The sequence below is a fragment of the Pongo pygmaeus genome, chromosome 19, assembly GCF_028885625.2.
Source record: "Pongo pygmaeus isolate AG05252 chromosome 19, NHGRI_mPonPyg2-v2.0_pri, whole genome shotgun sequence".
NCBI classification, from domain to species: domain Eukaryota; kingdom Metazoa; phylum Chordata; class Mammalia; order Primates; family Hominidae; genus Pongo; species Pongo pygmaeus.
This window is the reverse complement of record NC_072392.2, coordinates 74,310,674-74,323,197: the sequence shown is the minus strand read 5'-3', so window position 1 is coordinate 74,323,197 and position 12,524 is coordinate 74,310,674. Positions and strand designations below refer to the sequence as shown.

The window sequence follows — 12,524 nt, the reverse complement described above, 5'->3', positions numbered from 1 at the left end:
GATTATTGATCAGTTGCAGAAACCTAAATTCCTTAGAAGCAGAGAATGAAGCTCTTGACTTTTGAGTCAAAGCTGAGACCATGGCTCAAAATTGAGAACACACGAAGCTGGCAAATGATCCACAAAGTGTAAGGAAAAAGGGAATCAGGATGAAGTATTTTGCCCTCCCTCAAGCTGATTCACAAGATTTTAAACATGAAGAGAAGTCGTAAAAATTTGGGTGAGAGCATGGTGGCTGTCAGTAGCAAATTAAATTAGTCCCCCAAAAGATAAGTCAGTTGAGCAGAAGGTTGTTGTGTGAGGATGGTGGTTCTCTTGGGACTTGATCAGCAGCAAGAAGGCTGGCAGCAGCTGGACACACAGGTGGGCTGGAAGCAAGTGGTCCTGCAGCAGGTGGTCTCACAGCAGGCTGGGCGGCAGCAGGGCTGGCAGTAGCTGGAGCCACAGCTCTGGTTGAAGCAACCAGGCAGGCAGACAGTCGTGGGGTGGTAGCAGGTTCTTCTGCAGTACACAGGTGCACAGGAGCTGCTCTGGCCATAGCTGGACCCACAGCAGGTGGGCTGGCAGCAGGGTGTGCTGCAGCAGGAAGGCTGGCAGCAGCTGGTCACACAGGTGGGCTGGCAGCAGGTGTTTTGACAGCAAGTTGGGCGGCAGCAAGGCTGGCAGCAGCTGGACACGCAGCAAGAGGGCTGGCAGCAGGGTGTGCTGCTGCAGGTGGTCACTGTGGTGGGCTTCCAGCAAGTGGTCCTGCAGCAGGTGGTCCTGCAGCATGTAGGCTGACAGCAAGGGGAGCAACAGTGGGTCATGGTGTCAGGGGTGGAGGGTGGGCTTCTGTTCAGAGGTGAGTTTCCCAGAATCTGAGGACCCCTTGCAATCTGCACCTTTTATACATCTGGCCTCCAAAGTTTCCACCAATCAGCAGGACTTTTCCTTATTTCTGTTTACATTGTTTTCCCAGTCTGCTTGTGATTCTCAAAGGGTAGTTGTTTCCTTAAGGTTAAACAGATTAAGGTTTAATCTGTTTCTTAATTGTGAATTACTCATAGACACTTTGTTTCAGATAAAAGGAAGCCCGTCTCATCATCAGCATCATTCCTGTTCTGACCATCATCTGGTCATGTGATAGTTCCTGGTGATCTGGGAGGCTCAGGAAGTTCTCTCTGTCCAGCCTCATGGTTGGCTGTATGTAGACTGGGAAGTGTCTGTGGGGAGAAGCATGACGCTGATATATTTACAGTGACAAAATGAATCCATGCCTAGGCCCAAGACTAGTCACCAACCAAATTCTGACTCAAGACTAACAGGCATCTCTCTGTGCGACCCACACCACCTGTCTTTCAGTTCTTTGAACGTCACTTGGGAAGAGGGTGTTTGTCACAGTGTGTTCCATGTGGTAGAGAAGATCGAGAGCAGTTGGATGCAGAGAAATCCACTGGGATTTAGACAGCATCAAGCAATCTATGCCCCGAGTGACCATTCATTCTGACTTGTCTGTGAGTGTGGTGATTCCAGGATGAGAATATGGGACTCTGTATGGCATAACTGCTTGAGATTCAGGCCAACCAGCATGCTCTCTGGCTCTAGCTGCAACCCGGTTACTAACACAGTAAGCAGCATGTCTTCTCTCTCTCCTTCTATTTCTTTTTAATGAAGGAATTAGATGAGTTGAGATGATGCCTGATTCATCATGGAGTTCTAACATGTTTAAAACATTTTCCAGGTATACTATTCGTTTGAGAAGAATGCAAATTATTAATTTTCAACTTGATATAGTATTATATTGTAAATACATCTATGTCCCCATTACATCTATGTTAGGAAATAGAAATTAATCCTATTATCTCCCAATTATATCCTCTTACTCATTCCCAAAGACAGCTAATCACTCTATCAAGTTGTAATCCAGTAGGTAACTTTTGGTTTTTTAAAGTTTTCATGTGAATAAAAAGTATAGTATTTGCTTCTCTATTTCTTTGGCATAAACAAAAGTAATCTTAATCGCCTAGTCATTTTGGACTCTTCATACAAGCAAAGTAGCAGACAGAGAAAGTAGTTCCTATTTGGTGAGGGATAATTACCCTCAAGCCATATAGTGTAGCAGAATATATCTATAGCTCAGGAGATTTACTGAGTATATTAATTTACTAGCAGTGCCCTGATGAATTACTGAAAAAAAGTGGCTTAAATTTATTTATCAAAGTTCTGAAGGCCTCTTTTCTGAAATTAAGGTGTTGGCAATGTTGTTTTCATCTGAAGACTGCGAGGGAACTATCTGTTCCAGGTCTCTCTCCCTGACGTGTCGAAGTCTATCATCTCCAAGTGTGTTTGACATAATTTTTCTACTATATGCATACTGTCTCTGAATTTCTCCCTTGTAGATAGACAGTCATATTTAATCAGAGGCCTAATTGTTTCCAATATGACCTTGTCTTATCAGATAACATTTTAAATGATTCTATTTGAATATGAATTTTGAGGGACACAAATTAACCCATAACACTGCAGAATCTCATAGTGTGTCCATGTCCAGTGATAACCACAAATGAGTAGAAACGGCAATCACAGTGGACAATGGTATAGTAACCAGGGGCTCAGACCCTTCAGTAAGGATGTTCTGAGCTGCTCTATCAGCAGTTATCTAAACCAACAAGAGTGCTGGCCAGGGGTGAAGGGAGAATAGAACTAGTGGTAATTAACGGAGTTTATGAAACTTAGGTGCACTGTATTATAGCAGAAGTAAGTATAGATTATTTAATTGGCCTTCATTTTATATCTCACTTCCTCTCCTTTCTTTTCCTTTCCTTCTTCTTTCTTCTTTTTCTTTTTTTCTCTTTCTTTCTTTCTTTCTTTCTTTCTCTTTTTTCTTTCTTTCTTTCTTTCTCTTTCCCTTCCTTCCTTCCTTTTTTCCTCCCTTCCTCCCTCCCTTCCCTTCCCTTCTCGCTTTCTTTCTTTCTTCCTTCCTTCCTTCCTTCCTTCCTTTCCCTCCCTCAGTTCCTCCCCGCTGCCTCCTTTCCCTCCCTCCCGTCCTTCCTTCCTTCTCTCTCTCTTTCTGTTTTTCTTTCCTTCTTTTCTCTTTCCTTCTCCTCTCATCTTCTGTCCCTTCTCTTCCTCTGCTTCCTCTCTTCCTCTTCCTCTTCCTCCTTCTCCTAGAGCTTGTGGCTGCCCATCCTATTTAAGTAGCAAATATTTGACTTGAGTGGAGCTAATTGTAGATCGTAGACAAGTTTTCGTGACTGCACTCGTATATCTTGGATGTTAGTGTGCTTTGATCAATTTCCATCTGTCGAAATCTGCATCTCTGTGCCTAAGGGTTCCTGTATTGCAGCTGTAGAAAGTCACGCCACCTGTGAATGCAACACAGAGAAAAACACTCAACCAATGATTCTGGAGAGCTGATTTATAAAGACTCTAGCTTCCCCATTCCTGAAGTAGGATAATTCTAGCTGTGTGTTTTTCATCATTTCTGATAGTTTTCCCTTTAGTTTAAGCTTTAGTTGGTGACTGTGATACCGACTTAATAGTGTGCCTTCTTCTGTATCACTTCCCCAATCCCTACCGATGTGATCTGCACTTCCCAGTAAACTAGTTTCACTGGAATCTTTTCTTCAAAGTCTCTTCTGGGAGAAACTAGTCTATGACAATATGTTAACTCTCTCAGCCTCAAATTTCTCACCTCTACAAGGGGAACATTATTACCTATTTTGAAAGTTTGTTAAATAGTTAATAATAATGTACACAAAGCATTTAGTCAATGCCCATCACATGGCAGGCAACACAGAATTAGTGATTTTTGTTCAGAAAATTTCTAATTTTAATGTTGAAGATAAGAATATTTTTGTAATAATTAACTAGATCAATTAAATACTTTTTTTCAAGGTGTACTTAGGTATAATTGACAAATAAAAATTTGTGTATATTTCAGGTATACAATGTGATGCTCTGATATATATATTCATTGTGAATAACATATTTATTAGGTCACATAATTACCATTTCCTTTTTATTTTTGTGGTGTGAACATTTAAGATCTACCTTCTTGGTAAATTTCAAGTATATGATAAAGTGTTTTTAACTATAGTCATATTACTGTACATTAGACATGCTGAGCTTATTCATCTTTCATAACTGATGCTAGTCAAAGAGAATGTCCTAGTTTTCATCTCCTTTACTTCATCCCTGAACGATGATCACAGTCAGTGGCTGTTGTCTCTTAGCCAAGTCTTCAGAGCATTCTAGAGCCACAGTCTCAGAAGTGGCATCTGTCATGGAAATCTACATTGTTAGCTCATCAGAGGTATTTCTACCACTCCCCTGCTGGTAGCAGTCCCCAAGAAGAGGACCTAGGTCCCTAATCTTTGTATTTCTCACAGATCCAGTATCAATCAACGTTCCGTGGGTGAATGCTTAGCTTGCATCAGTTCAGGAGCTGAAGCACCAACCTCTGTGTATCATGACTTCGGTTTTTTTTTGTTTGTTTGTTTACTTTAAGTTCTAGGGTACATGTGCACAATGTGCAGGTTTGTTACATATGTATACGTGCGCCGTGATGATGTGCTGCACCCATTAACTCGTCACTTACATTAGATATATCTCCTAATGCTATCCCTCCCCACTCCCTTCTCCCCATGACAGGCCCCGGTGTGTGATGTTCCCCTTCCTGCGTCCAAGTATTCTCATTGTTCAATTCCCACCTATGAGTGAGAACATGTGGTGTTTGGTTTTTTGTCCTTGCGATAGTTTGCTGAGAATGATGGTTTCCAGCTTCATCCATGTCCCTACAAAGGACATGAACTCACCGTTTTTTATGGCTACATAGTATTCCATGGTGTATATGTGTCACATTTTCTTAATCCAGTCTATCATTGATGGTCATTTGGGTTGGTTCCAAGTCTTTGCTATTGTGAATAGTGCCACAATAAACAAACGTGTGCATGTGTCTTTATAGCAGCATGATTTATAATCCTTTGGGTATATACCCAGTAATGGGATGACTGGGTCAAATGGTATTTCTAGTTCTAGATCCTTGAGGAATCACCACACTGTCTTCCACAATGGTTAAACTGGTTTATAGTCCCACCAACAGTGTAAAAGTGTTCCTATTTCTCCACATCCTCTCCAGCACCTGTTGTTTCCTGACTTTTTAATGATAGCCATTCTAACTGGTGTGAGATGGTATCTCATTGTGGTTTTGATTTGCATTTCTCTGATGGCCAGTGATGATGAGCATTGTTTCATATGTCTGTTGGCTGTGTGAATGTCTTCTTTTGAGAAGTGTCTGTTCATCTCCTTTGTCCACTTTTTGTTGGGGTGGTTTGTTTTTTTCTTGTAAATTTGTTTGAGTTCATTGTAGATTCTGGATATTTGCCCTTTGTCACATGAGTAGATTGCAAAAATTTTCTCCCATTCTGTAGGTTGCCTGTTCACTCTGATGGTAGTTTCTTTTGCTGTGCAGAAGCTCTTGAGTTTAATTAGATCCCATTTGTCAATTTTGGCTTTTGTTGCCATTGCTTTTGGTGTTTTAGACATGAAGTCCTTGCCCATGCCTATGTCCTGAATGGTATTGCCTCGGTTTTCTTCCAGGGTTTTTATGGTTTCAGGTCTAACATTTAAGTCTTTAATCCATCTTGAATTAATTTTTGTATAAGGTGTAAGGAGGGGATCCAGTTTCAGCTTTCTACATATGACTAGCCAGTTTTCCCAGCACCATTTATTAAATAGGGAATCCTTTCCCCATTTCTTGTTTTTGTCAGGTTTGTCAAAGATCAGATGGTTGTAGATGTATGGTATTATTTCTGAGGGCTCTGTTCTGTTTCATTGGTCTATATCTCTGTTTTGGTACCAGTACCATGCTGTTTTGGTTACTGTAGCCTTGTAGTACAGTTTGAAGTTAGGTAGCATGATGCCTCCAGGTGTGTTCTTTTGGCTTAGGATTGTCTTGGCAATGCGGGCCCTTATTTGGTTCCATATGAACTTTAAAGTAGTTTTTTCCAATTCTGTGAAGAAAGTCATTGGTAACTTGATGGGGATGGCATTGAATCTATAAATTACCCTGGGCAGTATGGCCATTTTCACGATATTGATTCTTCCTATCCATGAGCATGGAATGTTCTTCCATTTGTTTGTGTCCTCTTTTATTTCATTGAGCAGTGGTTTGTAGTTCTCCTTGAAGAGGTCCTTCACATCCCTTGTAAGTTGGATTCTTAGATATTTTATTCTCTTTGAAGCAATTGTGAATGGGGGTTCCCTCATGATTTGGCTCTCTGTTTGTCTGTTATTGGTGTATAACAGTGCTTGTGATTTTCGCACATTGATTTTATATCCTGAGACTTTGCTGAAGTTGCTTATCAGCTTAAGGAGATTTTGGGCTGAGACAATGGGGTTTTCTAAATATACAATCATGTCATCTGTAAACAGGGACAATTTGACTTCCTGTTTTCTTAATTGAATACCCTTTATTTCTTTCTCCTGCCTGATTGCCCTGGCCAGAACTTCCAACATTATGTTGAATAGGAGTGGTGAGAGAGGGCATCCCTGTCTTGTGCCAGTTTTCAAAGGGAATGCTTCCAGTTTTTGCTCATTCAGTATGATATTGGCTGTGGGTTTGTCATAGATAGCTCTTATTATTTTGAGATCATCCCATCAATACCTAATTTATTGAGAGTTTTTAGCATGAAGGGTTGTTGAATTTTGTCAAAGGCCTTTTCTGCATCTATTGAGATAATCATGTGGTTTTTGTCTTCGGTTCTGTTTATATGCTGGATTACGTTTATTGATCTCCGTATGTTGAACCAGCCTTGCATCCCAGGGATGAAGCCCACTTGATCATGGTGGATCAGCTTTTTGATGTGCTGCTGAATTCAGTTTGCCAGTATTTTAATGAGGATTTTTGCATCAATGTTCATCAGGGATATTGGTCTAAAATTCTATTTTTTTGTTGTGTCTCTGCCAGGCTTTGGTATCAGGATGATGCTGGCCGTATAAAATGAGTTAGGGAGGATTCCTTCTTTTTCTATTGATTGTAATAGTTTCAGAAGGAATGGTACCAGCTCCTCCTTGTACCTCTGGTAGAATTTGGCTATGAATCCGTCTGCTCCTGGACTTTTTTTGGTTGGTAGGCTATTAATTATTGCCTCAATTTCAGAGCCTGTTATTGGTCTATTCAGGGATTCAACTTCTTCCTGGTTTAGTCTTTATCCATTTCTTCAAGATTTTCTAGTTTATTTGTGTAGAGGTGTTTATAGTATTCTCTGATGGTAGTTTGTATTTCTGTGGGATAGATGGTGATATCCCCTTTGTTATTTTTTATTGCATCTATTTGATTCTTCTCTCTTTTCTTCTTTATTAGTCTGCTAGCGGTCTATCAATTTTGTTGATCCTTTCAAAAAAGGAGCTCCTGGATTCATTGATTTTTTGAAGAGTTTTTCCTGTCTCTATCTCCTTCAGTTCTGCTCTGATCTTAGTTATTTCTTGCGTTCTGCTAGCTTTTGAATGTGATTGCTCTTGCTTCTCTAGTTCTTTTAATTGTGATGTTAGGGTGTCAATTTTAGATCTTTCCTGCTTTCTCTTGTGGGCATTTAGTGCTACAAATTTCCCTCTACACACTGCTTTAAATGTGTCCCAGAAATTCTGGTATGTTGTGTCTTTGTTCTCATTGGTTTCAAAGAATATCTTTATTTCTGCCTTCATTTTGTTATGTACCCAATAGCCATTCAGGAGCAGGTTGTTCAGTTTCCATGTAGTTGAGTGGTTTTGAGTGAGTTTCTTAATCCTGAGTCCTACTTTGATTGCACTGTGGTCTGAGAGACAGTTTTTTTTTTTATAATTTCTGTTCTTTTACATTTGCTGAGGAGAGCTTTACTTCCAACTATGTGGTCAATTTTGGAATAAGTGTGATGTGGTCCTGAGAAGAATGTATATTCTGTTGATTTGGGGTGGAGAGTTCTGTAGATGTCTATGAGGTCCGTTTGGTGTAGAGCTCAGTTCAATTCCTGGATATCCTTGTTAACTTTCTGTCTTGTTGATCTGTCTAATGTTGACAGTGGGGTGTTAAATTCTCCCATTATTATTGTGTGGGAGTCTAAGTCTCTTTGTAGGTCTCTAGGGACTTGCTTTATGAATCTGGGTGCTCCTGTATTGAGTGCATATGTATTTAGGATAGTTAGCTGTTCTTGTTGAATTGATCCCTTTACCATTATGCAATGGCCTTCTTTGTCTCTTTTGATCTTTGTTGGTTTAAAGTCTCTTTTATCAGGGACAAGGATTGCAACCCCTGCTTTTTTTTTGTTTTCCATTTGCTTGGTAGATCTTCCTCCACCCCTTTATTTTGAGCCTATGTGTGTCTCTGTATGTGAGATGGGTCTCCTGAATACAGCACACGGATGGGTCTTGACTCTTTATCCAATTTGCCAGTCTGTGTCTTTCAACTGGAGCATTTAGCCCATTTACATTTAAGGTTAATATTGTTATGTGTGAATTTGATCCTGTCATTATGATGTTAGCTGGTTATTTTGCTCGTTAGTTGATGCAGTTTCTTCCTAGCATTGATGGTCTTTACAATTTGGCATGTTTTTGCAGTGGCTGGTACCGGTTGTTCCTTTCTATGTTTAGTGCTTCCTTCAGGAGCTCTTGTAGGGCGGGCCTGGTGGTGACAAAATCTCTCAGCATTTGCTTGTCTGTAAAGTATTTTATTTCTCCTTCACTTATGAAGCTTAGTTTGGCTGGATATGAAATTCTGGGTTGAAAATTCTTTTCTTTAAGAATGTTGAATATTGGACCCCACTCTCTTCTGGCTTGTAGAGTTTCTGCTGAGAGATCTGCTGTTAGTCTGATGGGCTTCCCTTTGTGGGTAACCCAACCTTTCTCTCTGGCTGCCCTTAACATTTTTTCCTTCATTTCAACTTTGGTGAATCTGACAATTATGTGTCTTGGAGTTGCTCTTCTCGAGGAGTATCTTTGTGGCATTCTCTGTATTTCCTGAATTTGAATATTTGCCTGTCTTGCTAGGTTGGGGAAGTTCTCCTGGATAATATCCTGCAGAGTGTTTTCCAACTTGGTTTCATTCTCCCTGTCACTTTCAGGTACACCAATCAGACGCAGATTTGGTCTTTTCACATAGTCCCATATTTCTTGGAGGCTTTGTTCCTTTCTTTTTCCTCTTTTTCTCTAAACTTCTCTTCTCACTTCATTTCATTCATTTGATCTTCAATCACTGATACCCTTTCTTCCAGTTGATTGAATTGCCTACTGAAGCTTGTGCATTCATCATGTAGTTCTCATGCCATGGTTTTCAGCTCAATCAGGTCATTGAAGGACTTCTCTATACTGGTTATTTTAGTCAGCCATTTGTCTAATCTTTTTTCAAGGTTTTTAGCTTCTTTGTGATGGGTTCGAACTTCCTCCTTTAGCTTGGAGAAGTTTGATCATCTGAAGCCTTCTTCTCTCAACTCATCAAAGTCATTCTCTGTCCAGCTTTGTTCCATTGCTGGTGAGGAGCTGTGTTCCTTCGGAAGGAGAGAAGCGCTCTGATTTTTAGAATTTTCAGCTTTTCTGCTCTGTTTCTCCCCATCTTTGTGGTTTTATCTACCTTTGGTCTTTGATGATGGTGACATACAGATGGGGTTTTTGTGTGGATGTCCTTTCTGTTTGTTAGTTTTCCTTCTAACAGTCAGGACCCTCAGCTGCAGTTCTGTTGGAGTTTGCTGGTGGTCCACTCCAGACCCTGTTTGCCTGGGTATCAGCAGAGGAGGCTACAGAACAGCAAATATTGCTGAACAGTAAATGTTGCTGCCTGATCTTTCCTCTGGAAGCTTTGTCTCAGAGGGGTACCCGGCCACGTGAGGTCTCAGACTGCCCCTACTGGAGGGTGTCTCCCAGTTAGGCTTCTTGGGGGTCAGGGACCCACTTGAGGAGGCAGTCTGTCTATTCTCAGATCTCAAACTCCATGCTGGGAGAACCACTACTCTCTTCAAAGCTGTCAGACAGGGACATTTAAGTCTGCAGAGGTTTCTGCTGCCTTTTGTTCGGCTATGCCCTGCTCCAGATGTGGAGTCTACAGTGGCAGGCGGGCCTCCTTGAGCTGTGGTGGGCTCCACCCAGTTCGAGCTTCCTGGCCACTTTGTTTATCTACTCAAGCCTCAGCCATGGCAGGCACCCCTCCCCCAACCTCACTGCCACCTTGCAGTTCAATCTCAGACGGCTGTGCTAGCAATGAGTGAGGCTCCGTGGGCATGGGACCCTCTGAGCCAGGCACGGGACATAATCTCCTGGTGTGCCGTTTGTAAGACTGTTGGAAAATGACAGTACTAGGGTGGGAGTGACCCAGTTTTTCAGGTGCCATCTGTCACAGCTTCCCCCGACTCCTTGTGCTTCCCAGGTGAGGTGATGTCTTGGCCTGCTTTGGTTCATGCTCAGTGTGCTGCACCCACTATCCTGCACCCACTATTCTGCACCCACTGTCCAACAAGCCCCAGTGAGATGAACCCGGTACCTCAGTTGGAAATGAAGAAATCACCCATCTCCTGCTTCGCTCACGCTGGGAGCTGTAGACTGGAGCTGTTCCTATTCGGCCACCTTGGAACTGCCCCCTATCATGACTTCTATGAATGCAGAAGTTCTAATTTGCTCCTTTCTTACATTATTTTGATTTCCCTGAAAACACAAGTTTTGCATTTCTTTAGATGGTTCATATTGTCCTCAAAAACTGCAGAAGGTTGTTTCATTCCCTTCCTTCGCACAGAGATAATGGATTGTGCCAAGTCTTACATGCCCGTTGCATACTTTCTCAATTCCCAGCTTTGTTCTTACTTAATTTTCCTCATAACATTTCAATTAGGGGACAAATTTTCTTAATGTGGCATAAGGTACTGTCTGTATTTTACAAGGAATAACTTAGTTTCATTTACTTTGTCAATAGGTATTCAGGAGACAGAGGCCATATAACAATTTTATTTATGTGACATCGAGAATAAGTTTCTTCAGATGAGACTCTCTCTCATGAGTCCACAATGAATTCTCAAGCATTTTTTGATACAGATGAATTGAATGAATGGCTGTTCAGAGGATGAGACGAAAAGAGTTCCCTGCTTTCAGGGCAGCCATTAAATGCAGTCCCTGCTGCCATATCATGCAGCTGTTGCTCACTGAGGTGTGGGAAACTTATTTGGGAAAACTTTTTTGTGAACAAAAATGTTATCTGCAAATATTAGAGATTATTCCTCTCATTGTTAAATAAACTCAAGTGTATGTCTTGCTAGTGCTGACTTCCAATGTCATTTCACTATATTGAGAGTTAAATGTAAGTGTCCTTGGGCAGAATGAGAGCACCTCAGCTTGGACAAGAGTCTGTCTTTTATTAGCTACATAACATCACACATTAAATTGTACTGAGCTAAAAAAATGAAGGTAATAATACATGACCATCTGTTTTGAGAATCAAATTGGATAATACCTATGGTATGTGATATGTGTGTAAATCCCATATCAGGAATACTTTCAAATAAAACAAAACACCATATGAGATGAGGATGGTTCAGAGTTTATTCAGAAATATATAGGTAAGAATCTCTGCTACCAAGGACATAACCCAAAGTTATCATGAAAAGAAGAAAGAAGAATACAAGAACCATGAGGAGGATATTGAAAACAAAAATATAATTGCAAAAATTATTGATCAGTTGCAGAAACCTATATTCCTTAGAAGCAGAGAATGAATCTCTTGACTTTTGAGTCAAAGCTGAGATCAAGATTCCAAATTGAGAACAGAGGAAGCTGGCACACGATCCACAAGGTGTAAGGAAAAAGAGAATCAGGATGAAGTATTCTGCCCTCCCTCAAGCTGATTCCCAAGATTTTAAACATGCAGAGAAGTCATAAAAATTTGGGTGAGAGCCTGGTGGCTGTCAGCAGCAAAGTAAATTAGTCCCCCAAAAGATGAGTCAGTTGAGCAGAAATTTGTTGTGTGAGGATGGTGGTTCTCTTGGGACTTGATCAGCAGCAAGAAGGCTGGCAGCAGCTGGACACACAGGTGGGCTGGAAGCAAGTGGTCCTGCAGCAGGTGGTCTCACAGCAGGCTGGGCGGCAGCAGGGCTGGCAGCAGCTGGAGCCACAGCTCTGGTTGAAGCAACCAGGCAGGCAGACAGTCGTGGGGTGGTAGCAGGTTCTTCTGCAGTACACAGGTGCACAGGAGCTGCTCTGACCACAGCTGGACCCACAGCTGGTTTGGCCACAGCAGCTGGACCCACAGCAGGTGGGCTGGCAGCAGGGTGTGCTGCAGCAGGAAGGCTGGCAGCAGCTGTTCACACAGGTGGGCTGGCAGCAGGTCCTGCAGCAGGTGTTTTGACAGCAAGTTGGGCGGCAGCAAGGCTGGCAGCAGCTGGACACACAGCAGGAGGGCTGGCAGCAGGGTGTGCTGCTGCAGGTGGTCACAGTGGTGGGCTTCCAGCAGGTGGTCCTGCAGCAGGTGGTCCTGCAGCAGGTAGGCTGACAGCAAGGCGAGCAACAGTGGGTCATGGTGTCAGGGGTGGAGG

General features: G+C 41.9%; 2 protein-coding genes across 2 annotated transcripts; both read right to left on the bottom strand.

Moving 5' to 3' along the window:
• Nucleotides 1-240: 240 nt before the first annotated feature.
• On the bottom strand, nt 241-832 carry LOC129018066 (keratin-associated protein 9-4). The gene has a single exon (XM_054459249.1). It carries the CDS (start codon nt 804-806, stop codon nt 327-329), a length of 480 nt encoding a protein of 159 aa, XP_054315224.1. The 5' UTR covers nt 807-832; the 3' UTR covers nt 241-326.
• Nucleotides 833-11,512: 10,680 nt separating this feature from the next.
• On the bottom strand, nt 11,513-12,514 carry LOC129018064 (keratin-associated protein 9-2-like). Its single transcript, XM_054459246.2, has one exon. The coding sequence runs from the start codon at nt 12,505-12,507 to the stop codon at nt 11,986-11,988; it is 522 nt and encodes a 173-aa protein (XP_054315221.2). The 5' UTR covers nt 12,508-12,514; the 3' UTR covers nt 11,513-11,985.
• Between the last annotated feature and the right edge of the window lie 10 nt (nt 12,515-12,524).